Consider the following 18,081-nt stretch of genomic DNA (forward strand, 5'->3'; position numbering starts at 1 on the left):
ATTTTCGGCCAAGCACGGCCAAGCACGGCCACTTGGCTCGTGCGCACGGCCTCCCGGATGTGCCGGGCGGGTGCGCGAGCTCGCCGGCCGCTGGAAGTCGAATGAGGCGCCGCGACCACCTCCGCGGTGCTTATAAACAGCCGATCCGCTCCCCCGATGTGGCGATGGCCTGCCGGACGGGGTCCACGTTGTACAAGACCTCCAGCTCGGGCACGTGCTTGCGAAGTTCCCGCACCAGCTCTTCGGGCGAGAAGCTCATAGCGTTGATGTGGTACGTGCGCATGCTGAGCTTGTCGGCCGGCACCTCCAGCACCGCCAGGGTGGCGCGCAAGCAGTCGTCGATATACATCATGAGAAGCCGCGTGTCGGGCCGCAGGAAGCGCTCAAACTTGCCCGTCTTGAGAGCGTCATTAGCCAGGCTACCCGGCATGCGTTGGCGGGGGCTACTAGCAGGCTGGTAGTGGAGGTTGTTGCTATTGCTGGCAGCCAAAAGATGCAGGGAACACACGCAAAAATACTAACTTTCAATTTTATTTTAAAAAGTTAAGAAAGAAAAGGACTAAAACTAAGCTAACTCTGGGGAGAAGCGGGGAACATTCAGCGCCTGCGTCCTCTCCGGCCCTTGATTATGGTTAAATCGCCGTCAAAATTTAGCAAATATTCCAAAGCAACAAAAGAGTGGCTGAAGAAGAAGCACATCAAGGTTCTGGAGTGGCCTAGCCAGCCTCCAGACCTGAATCCAATTGAAAATCTTTGGAGGGAGCTTAAAATTCGAGTTGCCAGGCGACAACCTCGGAACCTGAATGATTTGGAGGCTGTCTGCAGGGAGGAGTGGGCCAACATCCCTGCCGAAATGTGCACAAAGCTTCTCACCAACTATAAAAACCGTTTGACATCTGTGCTGGCCAATAATGGCTTTTACATACTGTTTGTCCAGGGGTTCAAATACTTGTTTTTCCTCATCAGACGGTTATCAATTTTTATAAATTCATATGATGTGAATTTCTGGAATTTTTTGGGGGATTCTGCCTCTCACTGTTAGAATGTACATATGATTAAAATAGTAGATCATTGCATTCTTTGTAAGTGGGCAAACCTGCAAAATCAGCAAGGGGTCAAATACTTATTTCCCCCACTGTATATGGGTTGTTTCCACGGGATGTTGTAATATAAAGAAAAATGTGTGCGTTGTCAACATTACCGTGTGTTTACTTGATTGTTTTTTGTCTGGTGTATTGTGAGGTGTATTGCTTAGTTGTGTGTGTTATTGAAGTAAAAAAATAAATTAATTAATTTAAAAAAAAACGGATCAGTGTGGGCGGGGGACGATTCGTTGAACGATTCGTTTGAACGAATCTTGTGAGTGAACTGATTCTAAAGATTCAGTTCATTTAAACGAACTGGAATGCACATCACTAACCTGCTTGCTCCTCGAGCCTTAATGATGCTCTGTTAGCCGTTAGGACGCATTCCATCGCGACTTTTTCTCGGCTTAAAACACTCTTCTCCGAGTTGCCGAGTGGCCCATAACCTGTTGAGCTTTGCGCCGCTGTACTGCGTGTGACACGGAGAAAGAGTGCGTTGGAGACTGTGGTATATGGTTTTTGCTGCTTCGCTGGTCTTCAAAAAACACTCGGTGATCGGTGGCTGTTTCCCGACGAATGAGCACTTCAGGGACCACGGCTGATTGGGAAAAGATTTTATTCAACCAATGTCAGAGTGAAGTCTTTCCAAAAAGTTGAGTGGCACAAAGCATGGATGTAAAAAAGCCCCCCCAACCCCTGTCAGGCCCGTATCTTTTATACCTGGCAAGGAGCTGATGTCATGGCTTTGTGCACCAGCTGCGGTTTTCAATCTACTAGTTTACTTCAGTCCTAAAAAGGAGATCTTGACCAGCGCTGTTGGTGATGGACGACAACAGCCACTTTACCTTATTATAGGATTGCACACATTGCTGAAACTGAATTCTCCCTGACCAGCAAATATAGAATAGAACCGTGTCACTGACGCCAGGTGGACATTCTAAGGCCACCTACAGGAATAGAGAGGGAATTCCAAATTACACTTCAAGACACAAAGGAGCTTTTCTTTTGGGCTTTTCTTAGCCGCTTTTTATTTCGAACTATATACACACGCACAAGGTTTCTTTCAACGCTCTTATTTTGCACACTTGCGCCCTCTCAAGGTCAAACAGATTACTGCATCTGAGTACACGAACATAACTTAATCTTAACATTATTGCTCAGTTAAATTATGATTATTTTTAATTGTTGGTTCCTGATTGAGTGTATTTTCTTTACATGGTAGTTGCATTTTCATTCTGATTACAGTCATATTTTTATATTTTTATACAACCACTAAAGAACACACCCCTGCCAAAAAGAACAACATTGAGTCATAATTCAGTTCTTATTTCTTTATTGGACTTGTAACTTGTGGTTACAGTTAGCTTTCATTCAGTTTCATGTTGGATCTGAGCTTAGCTTAGCACGATTTACCAGTTCACAATAAAGACTGTATAATGGAGAGAAGACGCCAGCGACAGTTAGGCTTCCTCTGCATTTACATTTGCTCGTCTCTTAATTTGGGCGTAAATGCAGAAGAAGATGTAAAATAATGGTTTAGGGTCACTGGCCCAACTACTCCGACACAGTTATTAAAGTTCAAGCACTATTTGCAAAGACTTGCTCAAGTGTTTGTACAAAGTGTTTTGCTTGGACTTTAAGGGTAACAATTCTTCATGGAGTGCTTCTATTTTGTATTTGGAAGTCAGAATGTGTGGAGAAAAAGGGGGACTTGTGGTGGAATCTTTATTTTTCCTCTTGACTTGGATGACATTTGGCTGATGGCTTGTAAACATGGCCGAGGTGTTTTCAAGATGGCGGTTGGGTGTTTAGTGGATGGCGGGAAGGAAGGGAACTGACAGCCGCTGCTCTTCACCCTCCAGGAGCTTCCTACAAGCAAAAGACTATTTAAAGTTTTTGGATAATCTTTTTTTATGCAAATCAATGAATTGCAAAACTGTGTTCAAGATGTTTTGATGAGCCGCAAAATGCGAATTTGCAATTCTAACCCTTCCAAATTTATAACTATAAAATAAACGTGCGTGTTTGGGTGAAACCACGTCACCTGTAGGCAGCTATTTCGATATCTAGCGCCATCTTGACATTGAGCAAGTCTTGGTACTCTCTCATGAAGAACACCATCTCCTGCTTGGCGTCGTCGATGTCTCGCTCCAGTTGGTTGATCCTCGTCTGGGAACGGAATAGCAAACGCTCAGATGCATTTACCAAAGATGGTCTACGGATTCTGTTCAATGTACAGCTCATTTCTGCCTTCTGTTACAAGATCATGATGTGTGAAACGTGACCTGGTACTTGTCCACCTCCGTGGCCTGAGACTCCTCCAGCTCCCCCAGCTGCTTGTTGAGCACCTCAACAACGTTCCGTAGCGCCTCGATGTCGGAGGATCGGGCCACTAGCATCCTGCGGTACTCTGATGTCTCCTCTCTGATGGCCCGCGCAGCCCGGTGCTCCCTGCTGGCCACGTCCGCCGCCAAGGCACACTTGCTCCTGTACCAGCCCTCCATGGCTTGCATGTTTTCGCCAGCCAGCCGTTCATACTGCACCCGAATGTCCCGCAGCGCCTCCCCCAGGTGGGGCTTCGCCGCCGTCCTCGGCACCTCCTCCGCCCTGATGTTGGCCACCTCCAGCTGTGATCGCAGCTCCACCTTCTCCTCCGCAAAGACCTTACAAATGACATGTACAGCTTTGAAATTATATTTTCCAGGAATATCCTGGGACGAAATTCCTTCTCCCTATAGGTTCTGGATCTGCTGAAGCCAAGCACCTAAAAACAGCTACAGACCTTCTTGAGGAAGGCCATCTCGTTGCAAAGAGACACCACGGTGGTTTGGGCGTCAAGGTAGGAGAGTGCCGCCCGTCCCGCCTCCTCCCGGGCCTGCATCAGAGCCTCCTGGGCGTCCTCCCGCTGCCGGCCTTCTTCCTCGCAGCGTTCTCTCACCCTCTCATGAACCTCCTTAAGGTAGTCCCTCTCCGCCTCTATCTTCATTTTCTCTCGGCTCTCTGACTCCATATCGGCCCTCAAACTGCGCACCGCCTCCTCATAAACGCCCCGCAAGCGGGACGGGCGGCCCCTTCGGCCACGCAACACCTCCAGTTCTGCAAGCAGCGCCCGGTTCTGGAACTCCAGGAGTCTGACCTTCTCGATGTAGCCCGCAAAGCGATCGTTAAGATCCACCAGCTGCTCCTTCTCAAGCAGCCGAGAGCTGAGGACTCGGGTCGGGGAGAAGGACACCCTCGAGTGCCTCCCGTGAGACTCGGGTGTTGTAGGTGAGGAGTAGGACGGGGACGATTTCAACTGGGAACCTCCGAAATCATCCCAAGGTCGACGGCAGAAGACGGAGGAGATCATGGTGATGTTTTTTTCTTGATGGGAGTGAAATGGATGTTCTCAGCAGAAGTCCCCCTTGTCCTGCACACGACGAGTCAGCAGGAGCACTGCGCCAGCTCGGGGATGCTGCAGAAGCCAGACTTTTATATATAGTACACCCCCCCCCCCTCTTTTTTTTTTCACACAAGCGAGTAACGTCACCAGCCAGTCGCCCAATAGCGGACTGCTGCAGTGAAAACAGCGCCGCTTGTGTGAATTGGAGGCACAGAAAATAGTTGCGCTGTTTTGTCATGTTTGAATTTGTGACGTCATTGTTTTTAATCACAACGTATGCAACAAAAACAAATCTTGTTTTATTCAGAGTTTATGCACAGTGAAAATCCCCCCTGCGCTACACTTAAGTAAAAAATAAGTACAATAAAACATTTGCTTTTAACATGTTGAAACTTTGGAATGTTGCTCTTTAAAACCTTTTGAGACAATTACAAGATCCACTGGAGCATATTTAAGACACAAAAAATCTGTCAACTGCATGGTCACGTCTACATTCTGTCTTTTTTACATTCCATGATGCAAAAGTCAAAATGCTGTATAGAAGAGTCTGTATATGGGACCAGGTCTTGCATTGGTATAAAAATTAGAATATAGTGCTGGAGGAGAATATTTGACAGAATTATTAACATTCATCTCTCATAAACCATATAAAGAAATTTACATTTAACATAAATCCAAAATGTAGAAAACCAGATTAACCTTGGTTTAGCGTTAGATCGTATAACCTTTCACTATACAGTATGCTATCATTTTATCTCTGTAAACCATCAGAACAAGTTTCACTTGGTCCAAATGTGCCAACTGGATCGAATCTGGATTAAACTTGACATGAAAATATACACATATAACACACCTGACGTATTTTGTTCAAATTAGATGTAACATATAACAGAATACATCATTGGAGAAATATTGGAGAAATATATAAATGGGTAGTTTGGTGATTATTTATGAACATCTTGTTTCTTATAGTCAAACACTTGGAATCGGTCTAAATGTGGACTCTGGATTCCATTTACATTCAGTCTAAATGTGCAATTTGGATCAAATCCGAACAAAAGATCATTTTGGTCAAAGAAGAAGTGACAGAAATACATAAACAACGAGGAATGTTTTCCTCCTCGGACGTTTTCAGGAGAAGAGTTTGAGTCTCTTGCCGGGCGCTCTGCTTGCTTTGGTCGGCAGTACCATCATCCTGTGGCCCCCGGGCGGCTCCCTGGCGGAGAGCGGACAGTACTTGATGGTGTGCGCGTTGTCCCCGTTGGCGCTGCACAGTGGGCAAGTGTACGCCCGCAAGATGGGGCACAACACCCGGCCGTCGGCCGTCTTCAGAATGTGCGTGCCGTACACCTCCTCCGGAGCGCCGTTGTTCCGGCAGAACACGCACACCCTGTGCTCGGCCTTGCCCCGCGGCGCCTGCTTGCGTCCTCGCTCAGGACCCTCCGTGAAGCCGCTCCTCGCGGAGCTGGCTGCGTCGTATCTGACCCCGGCAAGCCTGAGGTTGCCGAGCGGCGGCCGGCGGAGCGGCCAGAAGCGCTCCTGAAGCTCGCACGGCGAGTCGCCCAAGCCCAGCGTCGCTTTGAGCGACTCCGTTATGGAGTTGGGGCCGTTACTCGCAGGGGTCCGGATCCGGTTCGGGGCCACGAGGGTGGACAAGCCCAGGTAGTCGTTCCAGAAGTTAAAAGTGTAGTCGTAGGGAGACAAGTAGCGGCGCTCCACCAAATCCATTCCGCGGGCTAAAGTATCAGCATGGGCGGTGGAGGTTCTCCTCTTCTACTTTGTTCTTTTCGTTCCTGCTGCCGCAGTCTCTGGTTCCACTGTGCGGGACAGTCAGCGTGCAGGCGCAGTTTAGTGGCGCTCCTCATGAGCAGCGACAAGGGGGCGTGGTTTTGCTTCAAGTTGATGATCACGCAGAAGAAGCACCAACAGGGACATCGCTCCAGCAGAGTGGGTGGGCACCTGTTTGCCCCCCCAAATATGTATTATTATACAGTCCTGCAGTGTTTATTTTTCATTGACAACTAATAACTCACTCGTCCAAAACATAAAATGACGACTTTCTAGTGAGTGAAGGTGAAGAGGTGGAATCTCTCCCCGCCCCGCACCTGTTCTGCCTCACCCGCACACTTCCCTTTGTACCTCATTGTTTCCATCCCTCCGCGGCAGGCCGCTCATTAATATGCATTAAACCTGATACTGACTTCATGCTCACTGTGTGTGATGGGGATTGGGAGAGGGGGGGTCAATGTAATTACGCTATGGAGCTATGGAGGACAAGGAAAGAGAACAGACAAGAGATGAAAGGATGGCGCAGGAAAAGAAGGAATAGCATCTTGCCCTTCATCCAACTTGAATGAAAAAAATGAGCTTTCATGAAGACGTCTGTGTATGTGCGTGCCAGCTAAATAGAAGCCCCCCACCTCCCCCGCCCACACTCCCCCTTGCCCCCCCCCCCCCTGCTTTAATAGCATAAACTGCATAATGTGTCATCTTTGCGTGGATGTCACCAGACACACGGGGTGCTCGGTGTGGAGTCAGTTGGGCGGATGGGGGGTTGGGGGGTTCTCTGATCCCTAACCTCTTATCCCACCCCACTCGAGGGACTATGCAAGTTTGTCTCTTAACGGTCGCTCCATCTGCACACCCTCAAATCGTGACCCAGACGGGTGTCGAGGTCGCCAGAAGCACGCCGGCAACAAGCCGAGGTCGATGGGGGATTAAGGCCTGCCTGCTTGCGCTATGCTCCTTTGCTATTACTTAACCCGCAGTCTGCCCCCTCTCGACCCCCTTTTGTCTTTTTAAACACATGCATCCCCCTGATGACATGCATGGGGATCAATTTCTAGAAGCCTCGTTGAAAAAAAAAACCCAGCATGCCACAGACCACAAACACCTTAGAAGTCATTGCTGATAAGCTTCTCGTGTTCGTGATGGGTTGAAGTGCCATGGCTGTCGGCTGTTGCTCCCTCGCTCTATCAGGTTCTGTTCAGCCGATGATCTAAAATAGTTTGAGTTAGGGCCCGTGGGTCAAGGGCGAGGCTTGCGGTTTGTTAGTTGACAGGGAGTGCAGCCGGACGGTGGCGCCACAGCCGGGGCGTCCGCCAGATGGGCCAACCCGAGAGGGGCTCCGGTTACCCACGGCTGAGACGAAAGTCTGCCACTATGCGCGGGGGAATAACCGCTGTGGCGGCTTGCTTGAAAATTTGAACACCAATCCAAAACTTGCCAGCGAGGAATGCATCAAAACAAGCTGTAGGGACGAGGCCCCCTGAAAGCCAAACGGGAGGTCAAATTCCCCATGTGGCAAAGGTCCGATAGCGGCGCTGCATTCCTGCTGAAGTGGACCACCGTGCACAGAATGTGGACACCCATCTGGACGGCAATTCTCTTTCAGCTCATCCATGTGTGGCCAATTAGCTTCCGTGACCTCAGAGACACAACGACGTTATGATTTGCTCAGCTGAGCGACCAAGCAGCTTTTTATAAACAAAGAGTTTGTTGTCAATCTTGTGTGACAGGTGTGCTGCTCTTGCGACGTTGTTCTTATCTTTCCTTTTGCGTCCTCTGGTCAACTCTTTTGTTTGCCGGGATCCGGGTTGCCACGGCAACCAACCATCCTTCATCTAAATAGTTATTATCTATGCTAATGAAATGGCGCACACATGAAATGGCCATTATCTGGCTTCATGAAACACTCTGTTGTCTCTGATTAGATGCCAGGCTCTTTATTTCGCTTTCAGCCTGTGCGTTGACTTTATGAGCTTTGTCCGCGCACACACACACACACACACGCGTGCCCACTAATAGGAAGGGTGTTCTGTTGCTGAGAGCAGCCGTGCTATGTGGCTCATGATTGCACTAATTGGACGCCTCGTGACAGCTCTGTGCTGCCTGGAAGGAACGCCCTCCACGCCCGCCTCCAAACGGCTGAATAATACATGAAATTATGTCATGTAAATGGCGGCTTCAATACCCCCCTCCCGCCTGCTTGCCTGACAGTTGCGCACCGCAGGGCCAGATCGAAACAGTTGGAGACTTCCCCAAGCCAGAAAAAAATGAAAGGATAGTGATACACCCCCAAAGGATACAGAGGTTGGCTGTTCAATTCCCAGCCATTGTGACCACGTCAAAGTGTCATTGAGCAAGACACTGAACCCCCAGTTCCTCCCGATGGCATGTCATTAATCAGTGAATGAGGAAGCGGTGTGAGGCGCTCAATAAAAGCAGCCCATTTACCATCTCACCGTTTCATTGGGAAATTGACGTTCTCCCTTTACCGCGCTGCAGTAGCGCAAAAACCCAATTAGGGGATTGATTGCTTGCCTTTTATTGTCCTCGACGGCATCAAAGGCTGCTCGCTTCGTCTTTTGTTCGGGAAGAGATTGACTCGGGCAATCAGATGTGGCCTTTATTTGGGGGGGCTCGAAAACCTCCCGCTGATTAAAACGTGCGCCCCTTTCTCGCGTCAAATGCGTATGCATTTGTGGCTCTTGGCAAGGACAATGTAGGGGAAATATCATTCATTGACTGTCTTGTAAAATTGATAAAAGCAAACAAGTAGCAAGTTGCTTAAAGATGTTTTGTTTGATTTCTTCGTCTAATATTTTCTCATTCGTGTATGTTTTCATGAATTGTTGTATTTTTTATCTTAGTAGTTTTCATCTAATATTATTTTGTATGTTTGAGCACCTGTTAGGAATTATAATTCGTTCCAACTAGCAGTTTTAGGCTATATTCAATTAGCTAATGCCGTTTACATTCATGAAAAGATGCTGTTGCTTAACTGTTCTGTACAATCCACAATGCACCAAACTTGCAATAACTGAACCACGACATTGCGAGAGACGACTGTATTTCCTGTGAGGGCAATTTATTTTAGCAGCACTTTGGAATGTTTTTGTGTGTTCGCTAAAAGATTAGCTTTGTTGAGCTCCATTCGCCATGTTTCCTTCCCGCTAAAATAATTAGACTGCCATCATTCCATCCTCTTGTCAGCTTGTATTTCAAATAATAGCAAAGCAGCTGTACCGACATTGTAAATCTTCTCATTGTTGCCAGGGGAAGTTGGAGAAAAAGAACGCCTCCAATAAACACCCGGGGTTGAAAAAGCCACAGTAGGGCAAAATAATGTCACCATCAATTGCTGATTTATGACAGGAGACAGTTGGAATAAAATCTTGCAGTTTTCAAACGTTGCACTTCCTGTACAGATGGAATGTGCTTCCTTGAATGTAGATAATCGCAAGGCAACAGCCACTATTTGAGGCACTCCACCTGTGAAAGTTACTATTATCTGACATGCATAATGGCCTATACGACGGGTGTTAAGGAATTCTCCAATTATTAATTAAAAACTACACTGACACATCCACCCGTTAAATTTACAACTCGAAAATAGACAATTCTGAATTGGTTGTATCGTCATTAGACTCATTATATATTTACAAATCAGGAAAAAAAAAGTGAATCAAAAAGGCCCCTTTGCCAATAAATTGATGGAGGGTCAACAGGCAAACAATGGCACGAACACATCTAGTATGGTGAGGAATACAGACGTAAACATGAATGTCTCCTATTAAAATAATCGTAAAAAAATAAAAACTATAAAGTTTTATTACAATAAAACTACTTATATATAATATATAAAATGATATAAAGTTTGCTTTGTTTTTGGCCAATGTACGCATGCGCAGTATTGCTTGTGCACAGTGATGGGAAGAAAAAAAAAAGCTCCCAACGCCACCTGTCGCTCTGGAGGAAAAAAGGCACAACGTTGAATGACGATTTTTGGAACGACAACACGTAAATTTGATCAACTACAATTATGATAGTGAGGGACTGGATGATATTTAATTGTACACAGGTCAGCATGTAAGCGTTTATTATCTTTTAACCTACTTGCAAATCTCCTTAGCAACGCTCCTTGGATACCGTCAAGTGGAGTCAGGAAGCGTGCGTCTCGAAGCGGAAATACCAAAAACAACAACAACAATAAAATTGTCACCGCATCAAATGTGTGCTGTTCAAAGGTAATTTTATGGACGTCGTGTGATTTTAAATGTACTTCGTTTGGGCTTTGCCGTGTGCTTTCGTCTTGTGTTTACCCTACCGAGCGGCACACAACGCTGCCACCATATTTAGGCGGGCGAGCATCGAAGCTAACGTAGCTTTGTTGCTTGTACAGCCGCGTTAGCCAAGCTAGCTAGGTGGCGAGTTTAGAGTGCTCGCTTCTTTTAAAGTCATCAAAAGCATATTTGCTCACACAAAGTTATCACGCAATACTGGCATTGTCAGCACAGTTGTTCGTTTCCCTGGTCGCTTGAGCTTGGTTTACCATCTAGTTGGCGTTAGCAAACTGTTGCACTTTGGCTAAATTGCTAGCATGTTAGCGACTCGTTGTAACAACACTTTTAGTTACTTCAAAATATAAACTGCCACGGCAAGTGGCAGTAGGTCGTAGCATCCATACGTCCAGGCAGTCGTTTGGCATAAATAAATAATTACAACAACACTGGAAGCCAACAGAATATTCTGCAAAGACTCAAGGTCTTGTCAATTTCGTTTGGATTCATTCACTTATGTTTTTGTGTTCGGGTTAAAGCAAAAGTTCCTTTTTGAGAGATGTAATGCTTTGCAAGCGTCGTATAAGCAGACACAGATCTTTTGTGTTCTCTTGTTTATTTATTATTTATTCATCGCTCTTATTTGTTCATTGTTTGTGCCTTCTGTTTTTACTTTTCGTGCTGTTTACTTGTATGTATATTGTGTAATATGTCTTGTCACCGTGGGATAGTGGGAAACGTAATTTCGATCTCTTTGTGTGTCTTGACATGTGAAGAAATTTAAAATAAAGCAGACTTTGACTTTTTTGACTTTGTAATGTTACATGATTGTTATATATTTGTGTGTGTGTGATTTCCCCAGCAGGGTGGAAGTGTGACGAGCTGTCGGACAATGAGGATATGAGTGTGCCTTCTAGAGCAGCGGCAAGCAAAGCGGACAAAGCAGGAAGTTCCCACAAGAATGGCAAGTTGAAGACCAGTATTCCGCATTCGCAACTCCGTAAGAAGGAAAACCTTTTACAGTCTTCAAGTGGTATAAAATGTGCTGATGTTTCGGTGACGTTGCTCAGAATTCCAGGACAGTGCTTTGTCTCCGGCGCTCGCCCTGTTTCCCACGAACACCGCCGAAGAAGCCAGTGTGACGGAAGACTCTCTTTTCCAGAAAAGTGAGGCGGAATTTTTGCCTTTGAGGTAAAAAAAAAAATGTTTACTAACTTTTTGTTGTTCTTTGTAAATGTGTTACTTTTGACCTTGACGTCAGAGAATGATTAGTCAGAATTGTCATTATTTCTGCATTTGATTAAATTTTTCAGCGCAAGTCTCGACTTTTCTGCAAGACACGACTCTGATGAGGGCTCCTTGTCTCAGCACCCTTTAGCCCAGGAGACCCTGACCTCCGAAGGCGAGAGTACTTTAATGCAGCGGGAAGCGGACACCGTCGGCGCCAAGGTGTTGTATGGAGAGCTGCTGTCCCAGAGCAACACGTCCACTTCGCAAATGTCCCAAAGCAAGACCAGCGCCCCGGGATCAGAGCGTGACGGTGCCGAGACGTCCTGCCTGGGTGTTCACGATGCCAAGCCCTCCAGCGACCTGTCGCTGGATTCGGGGGTGACGGCTGATTCCAAGCTGGGAGCTTCGACTTCTGTTGTCAGTTTGGAGGTGGACGACTACGCTCCCTGCTGGACCTCACCGTCCAAACAGGCAGAGCTCAACATCGAAGACAGGATTCCAGTACGTGAAAAAACCTAAACCGCTGTTCTCTCAACAATGTTAGCCCAGCAGTGGAGGGGGCAGGGTAATTTGCATAAGCACCGAGAGAATTCTGACACACGCTTCGTTTCCCTTTCCTAGTTGTATCTCCAAAACCTTGGTATTGATCAGTCGCCCGCCGACATCTTGACCCCGTTTGCACCCAGGGGACCGATCAGGGAGCCCGAATTCTCACCCACTGATCTCAGCACCATCAAGGATTCTGCCGGGGGGACGCCGATGAAGAGCGTCACATCATCAGAAGGTAAAGCACCTTGAACGAACTCACGTACATGAAAGGATTACTTTCAATCAATATTTCTAAGGTCCCTATGTAGATCATGCAACATTCTTCATCGTTAACAACTTCTCATTATTTTATTCCAGCTGGCAGCCCTCTGAGAGCAGAGATTTCCCAATCCAGTACATTGTTATCATTCAGCCAGGACGCTTTCCAGGAAGTGCCATCACTTGTGGGACAGACCGTGACATCATCACCACCACCAACCAACATCCATCAGCTTGCCCCCGGTTCCCACAAAGACCCCCGTCGTGATATTTCAGGTCCCCGAGCTCGCTCCTCGCTCTTCGTGCTCCGATCGCCGTCTTGTTTGGAGAAACCCCAAGAAAGTCCCGCCCAGCCGGCCCGCGTGAGCTCCCTCACCATCGTGCCGCCCGCCGTCGCCATCCAGGACAGGTTTTCGCCTCGACGGGCTGAGCCGGAAGGCTGCAGCGCCGCCTGTCAGTCGCCTCTCGCCGTCAGACCATCGCCGGCTGTGGACGAGCAGGAGCCCATCGCTCTTCCTGCACACCCGCCTGATGAGCGGGACGAGGCTTTGCTGCCGGACGATCTCGAGCCGCTTCCTGAAGACTCGGAGGATCAGTCGGCAATGAGCGACGACAGCGCTCAGAGTTCGCTAACGGTTAGGGTGGCCAAGCTTCTGCGGAGTGGGTCGCAGGCTGAACACATCTCGGACCAGGCGGACCCAAATCACAAAAGTGAGACTCTTTGTCTGCTGTCGCAAGAGTTCGCTTTGTGTAGCTCCCTGAGCACTCCAGTTTTTTTTCTATCACAAATTTGCAGAGCACTTCATCTTGAGTCTGTCGGAAGGCCGCTTCGACTCGTTGGAGTTGGACCAAGAGGATCGACGACGCATTGAAGAGATCAAGGCGACGATGCTCTCCAACCACTTTGTCACGGTGAGGAGGAACGAAGCTTGTGACAAAACATTGGAATTTGACCATCAGGCTTACAAACTCATAGGCATAAAAATGTGGGACTTTAACAAGTTGATCATTTTGAGGCTGCCGTAAAACGACAGCCACAAATTCTCAAATAAAAGGGCTTGTAATTACTCTTAGTTGCCACAAGGTGAGAGCAAAGTGCAAAGAACCTTTATAGAACATAAAGAGGCCTTTATGTTGCAAAGGTATTTGGTTGGTAAACTCACCTTTTGGCGTTTACGTGCCACACATTTTTAATGGTACACATTTATATTGTTATCTTTGTGTCACTTTGACATGCAAATCAGGTCAGCGATGTCATCCACGCTGTCTCAGGTAAAGTTTGAGAGTGGCGTTTACAAACTGCAGTGTGGCCGAACGCATCCCTCCGTGGTGCTTTATGACATCACCACCTTGTGCCCCCCCCCAGAGCGAGAGCAGCACAGACACAGAGAGCACGGCGGCATCTAGTGTGGCGGCGGCACGGACTCCGCTTTTGGACCTAGCAGGCACGTGGGCGCCTTCCTTCTTCACGGACGCCGAGCAATCTGTCCCGCAAGGTCGTGGGCGCGACGGCGTCAAGGCGCACACGTCCATCACCATTGCCGCCCATAAGCGCCCCGCTGCCTCCTCCCCGCTGCCGCCTGAGCACCTCCCGCCGGCCCAGCTGGACATGAGGTTCGTATGTAAAGATGCAACTGAACGGGGAATGTTTGCGCCACCTCATTTCGACGCGTAATCTACGTAGGAATGGTGTGGACAGGAAGTCACCGTTGGCGGTAGACGGAAGCCAGAATGCGATCAAAGCGGAGTCGAGCACTGGCCTGGAAGAGCGGGACGGCAAGGAGGAGATGTCCCGGAAGCGGCACATGGCGGAGGACACCACCATCCCCTTCGCTCATGTGTCGCGCGCCCACCTCACCTTCTCGCCAAAAGCGCCCGAGGCAGCCCCCCGTGCCGCCTCTTCCTCCTCCTCCTCAGCAGAGCTCCCCGGCAACAAGTTTGTTCCGCTGAGGCGCTCCTCACCTGCCGTCAGCAGCACAGACGAGGGCGTCGGCCCGTGCAGCCCCCCGCCCAAGTGGGATGAACGCAGACGCCAGACATCTGCTCTACATGCCCCACCTCCTCCTCATTGTCATCATCTTCATCCTCCTGCTCACTCTGTCACTACCAACGCCATGAGGAGCTACTCACCTGAAACACCAGGTAGGAGAGCGTCGTCATCACCTTTTTGACAGGATTGTCATTTCTTGTCCAAAGTTGTTCACACACTTGTATCAACACTTTTTTTTAATTGGAGCGCACATGAGGAGTAGTGGTTCCCAGAATGAGTACGTGTAATTTGCTGATCATTGCCTAATCAACCATTTGTTGTCCAAGTCAGGGACGAGTGCGCCCCGCGTGCGTCGGCGCCGGCGCTGCAGCCGTACAAGCCCCGCAGTGCCGACCAGCTCTTCTTCATGCCTCAGGCGGATGCCGACGCCTCATCCTCGTGCACCACCATGGAGAGCTCGCGCACAGGTAAGCCAACGCGCAACAAACCGTCAATATTTCATCAACGGGATCAGCTTGTCGGAGCTCTTCTTTTCAGTTCTCTTTGTCGTTGGGTGTTGGTTTTCATATTTCTCCAACAAAATCTTCACTACTTGTAAAATTAATTCACTATGCTGTGACTGAACTAAAAATATTAAGAATTATTTTAATATTAAAAGAAACAATTTTTCATGTATTTAGTCCTTTTTTAAATTATTAATTTCGGTAGTGCATTATTTACATTTCATTTTTAATATAATGTTTTAAACGTATTTAAAATTTAATATATATATAATAAATAAAAAATATAAAATGTATTTCTTTTTTATATGTATGTATATATATATATATTTTTTTTTTTAGCATGATGTGAGCAGGCCCATCTGTCTGTTTTATAAAACAAAGTGTCCATTTGGCAGCTGCCGCTTTGTCATGGGCACTGCTACATTATTGATGCGCTATACAAAGGGTGTAAAACGAAGAACCTCCTACAACCCCCTCCTAACCCTAACACCACCACCACCACAAATATCACCTGTGAGTTCTCTTCGGCAGGTTTTGACGACGCAGTGCCTCCGCTGTTCAGCCCCGAGGTTCTGGGCCAGCAGGACCCAGGCCTGGATCGCGGCGTCACCATTAAGCACGCTGAGGGCATCTATAGCAAGAGGCGCAATAACGCACGCACCACCACACAGCCGCCGCCTCAGCACCCAGGTCAGCTGGCAAGGCCACACACACTAAGATTACAACAGTAAGATCACAGTGGGAGTTTGTGTTTGTTTGTGCCACTAGGTGGCGCAGTGGCGTCAAATGAAGGATTTCCTCATGCAAGCCAGCGCAACAGTGCCATGATAGAATGCCTCAGAGCGGGAGTTGGAGTCCCGCATGAAATGGACCAATCGCCACTAGTGCCCACATGTAGGGAGGCGTGGCTACTGGAGCAACTGCAGCGCCTATCTGATCTCATCCTTTCCACTGGAGGCGCCGATGTGCCACCTGCGAGGATGTTTTACGGCAGGACTGAGGTGAAGTGTCAACACATCTTTTTAGCAAATGGAATCAGAGTCCTGAAAGAACACTCTAAAATCCTTTTTTTTTTTTTCTTCTTCAAAATTAAGATTATTTTTGTTCTAATCACTTTTTGGGTATTGTAACTATCATAGTGCAATCGTTGTGGTTCCCATTGTGGTGGTGACACTTGTTGGTCAGCAACTCTTTCTTGTTTTGTCGGCAGGCTTGGCCGCAGCGGCCGCGCAGTGCCTGTGCTCTTTGTCCTGCCGACAGAGACGAGTCCAGCACCACTACATCCACGCTGGACACGGATCGCCTCATCCGGGCCTTTGGCGCCCACCGCATCCAAAGCGCCAAGACCTCCAAGAGCTCTGGCCGCCTCCACAAACTCTATAGGGACGTGGCCAAGCAGCGGGAGCAGTGGGAGGGGCGGAGCTTCAACACCACTCACTTAGAAACCACCGGCACTGACCCATCCAACGTACGTTTACTATTTGGTTGAAACTATTATAATTATTTTTATTATTTAATTTCTACAGTGTTTCCATTTTTTTGCATTTTTTTATCCATAAATCACAATTTTTGTCTTCAATCATAACGTTCAGCAAAAGTCAATAGCAAAGTTTTGCTGAGAGTGGAGTGAAGTTGTGTTCAGGTTAAATGTTGTTGCATTCGGCAGGTGACGGGCGAGTCGTCGTCGACGGGCTCCTACGCAAAGACACCGCAGCGCAAAACCTCCAAGAAGCCCGTCAGCAGAGACATCCAAGCAGGCAAGCTGCTTTCTAGTTTCACATGCTGCGAAAACACTCATGATCAAACGCAGCCATTTTTATGTTGTCCTCATCAGGCGAGGTGGAGATTGCGTGCAACAACATGCTCCGTCGCACGCGAGATGTGGGAACCATGTTCCCGCCACCGGGGCGAGCGCGTTGGAGCTCGCAAAAAGGTCACATGACCCCCCTCAAGCACAAGAAGACTCGAACGCCACCCAAAGGTGCAGTGAACATTTGTGTTTATTAAAAAAAGTTTAAATTCATACCAATGGGCTTTTTTTCATCATTGTTGGACAACGTTTCAGCGGTGTGGTGGTTCATCCCGTTGGACGACTCATCCAAGGAGAATGAGCCGGACGAGCTGCAAGCGGTGTCACCCGGGCCGAGTACCGTTTGGTACGACCACGCCGTGGCCAAAACGGCAAGAGAACCTCTGAAACCTCGACAACAACTCGACGACGACAATGAAGTCGCTCATCGTGCGTCCTCCACAAGCGACCACCAAGTCACTTCTCTGCAGGTTACGTTTCAAATGAACATTTTTTATTTTTACTTAAAAGTGAAAAATTTCTCTGTTGTATGTTGATGGAAGCCGCATGTTGTTTGTGTTGTCCCCCGCAGGAAGCGCTGGCCATGCGACGGCCTGATTTCATCTTGCACTCACGTCAGCGCGTTCAAATCTTGAGTAGGCGGAAAATCAGCGCAGGACTGCCAGGTAATTATTTGCTTTTTGCTGCACAACTATACAATTTTTATGTTGTTGGGTCTCAGTGGTGGCGTTTTTGTGCGGATGCAGGCAGCAGCATGCCAAGGAGGGCGGTGCCCAAGAAGGAAATGATGCAGCGCACCAAACAGTAAGGACATCCCTCTGCATGCATTCATTTTGGTGCTTGCTTCTTGAATTGCCATACTGTTTTGTTGTTCAGGCTGTGTGAAGGACTTCCAGAGGTTCTCTGCAAGCTGGAGATGGAGCGAAGGGCCGCGCAACTACGATTAAACCGGCTCAACCTCGAGATCTTCAATAAGGTGGGTCAGGTTCTACAAAAATGTATGTCTTTAGGGCATCTAACAAAAAAAATGATTGAAAAAGATTGACTTTTTTTGTTGTCTTTCCAGAGAATCAATAAACGTCGCTTGGAGAACCGCAAGACTTTCCAATATGAAAAGCTTTGGTGATTTTAAACATTGGGTTTTTAAAAATAACTTGTGACAATGATGTCATTTTTAGAAATGTTGTAATAATAAAATATTGAAAAAGAAAT

At 47.8% G+C, this 18,081-nt stretch overlaps 3 protein-coding genes across 9 annotated transcripts; 1 reads left to right on the forward strand and 2 right to left on the reverse strand.

The window, feature by feature from the left end:
• Positions 1-2,401: 2,401 nt before the first annotated feature.
• Positions 2,402-4,545, reverse strand: neff2 (neuronal intermediate filament family member 2). The gene is made up of 4 exons (XM_049741015.2): positions 3,868-4,545; positions 3,371-3,748; positions 3,130-3,254; positions 2,402-2,954 (listed from the first exon to the last, which is right to left on the reverse strand). The coding sequence occupies exons 1-4, from the start codon at positions 4,432-4,434 to the stop codon at positions 2,894-2,896; spliced, it is 1,131 nt and encodes a 376-aa protein (XP_049596972.1). The 5' UTR covers positions 4,435-4,545; the 3' UTR covers positions 2,402-2,893.
• A 176-nt stretch (positions 4,546-4,721) lies between these two features.
• LOC125981158 (nanos homolog 1-like) lies at positions 4,722-6,297 on the reverse strand. The gene has a single exon (XM_049741016.1). The coding sequence runs from the start codon at positions 6,193-6,195 to the stop codon at positions 5,599-5,601; it is 597 nt and encodes a 198-aa protein (XP_049596973.1). The 5' UTR covers positions 6,196-6,297; the 3' UTR covers positions 4,722-5,598.
• A 3,911-nt stretch (positions 6,298-10,208) lies between these two features.
• Positions 10,209-18,080, forward strand: alms1 (ALMS1 centrosome and basal body associated protein). 7 transcript variants are annotated; one of them, XM_049739647.2, is made up of 21 exons: positions 10,209-10,297; positions 10,382-10,496; positions 11,392-11,529; positions 11,600-11,720; positions 11,843-12,260; positions 12,381-12,543; positions 12,666-13,277; positions 13,363-13,478; positions 13,933-14,180; positions 14,251-14,708; positions 14,883-15,023; positions 15,591-15,749; positions 15,828-16,060; positions 16,270-16,527; positions 16,726-16,816; positions 16,894-17,040; positions 17,125-17,339; positions 17,441-17,534; positions 17,616-17,673; positions 17,746-17,845; positions 17,936-18,080. In XM_049739647.2, the coding sequence occupies exons 3-21, from the start codon at positions 11,430-11,432 to the stop codon at positions 17,993-17,995; spliced, it is 3,792 nt and encodes a 1,263-aa protein (XP_049595604.1). In that variant the 5' UTR covers positions 10,209-10,297; positions 10,382-10,496; positions 11,392-11,429; the 3' UTR covers positions 17,996-18,080. The 7 variants fall into 7 exon arrangements, with proteins under 7 accessions (XP_049595604.1, XP_049595607.1, XP_049595603.1 ...); XM_049739650.2 differs by having other exon boundaries at positions 10,241-10,496; positions 14,266-14,708; XM_049739646.2 differs by having other exon boundaries at positions 10,242-10,496.
• The last annotated feature ends 1 nt before the right edge of the window (position 18,081 follows it).

This window comes from Syngnathus scovelli, chromosome 14 (assembly GCF_024217435.2).
Source record: "Syngnathus scovelli strain Florida chromosome 14, RoL_Ssco_1.2, whole genome shotgun sequence".
In the NCBI taxonomy this organism is placed as follows: domain Eukaryota; kingdom Metazoa; phylum Chordata; class Actinopteri; order Syngnathiformes; family Syngnathidae; genus Syngnathus; species Syngnathus scovelli.

What these genes read in the sequence shown, in the direction of transcription:
- LOC125981158 (XM_049741016.1), bottom strand. Translation starts at nt 6,195, where the DNA reads ATGGATTTGGTGGAGCGCCGCTACTTGTCTCCCTACGACTACACTTTT.
- neff2 (XM_049741015.2), bottom strand. Translation starts at nt 4,434, where the DNA reads ATGATCTCCTCCGTCTTCTGCCGTCGACCTTGGGATGATTTCGGAGGT. An exon ending in CGGAGGTGGACAAGTACCAG is followed by an intron (nt 3,255 to 3,370) that starts GTCACGTTTCAC and finishes TTCCGTTCCCAG; the next exon opens with ACGAGGATCAACCAACTGGA. An exon ending in ATCGAAATAGCTGCCTACAG is followed by an intron (nt 2,955 to 3,129) that starts GTGACGTGGTTT and finishes TTTTGCTTGTAG; the next exon opens with GAAGCTCCTGGAGGGTGAAG.
- alms1 (XM_049739647.2), top strand. Translation starts at nt 11,430, where the DNA reads ATGAGTGTGCCTTCTAGAGCAGCGGCAAGCAAAGCGGACAAAGCAGGA. An exon ending in GCGGAATTTTTGCCTTTGAG is followed by an intron (nt 11,721 to 11,842) that starts GTAAAAAAAAAA and finishes TAAATTTTTCAG; the next exon opens with CGCAAGTCTCGACTTTTCTG. An exon ending in GCCGCCGCCTCAGCACCCAG is followed by an intron (nt 15,750 to 15,827) that starts GTCAGCTGGCAA and finishes TTGTGCCACTAG; the next exon opens with GTGGCGCAGTGGCGTCAAAT.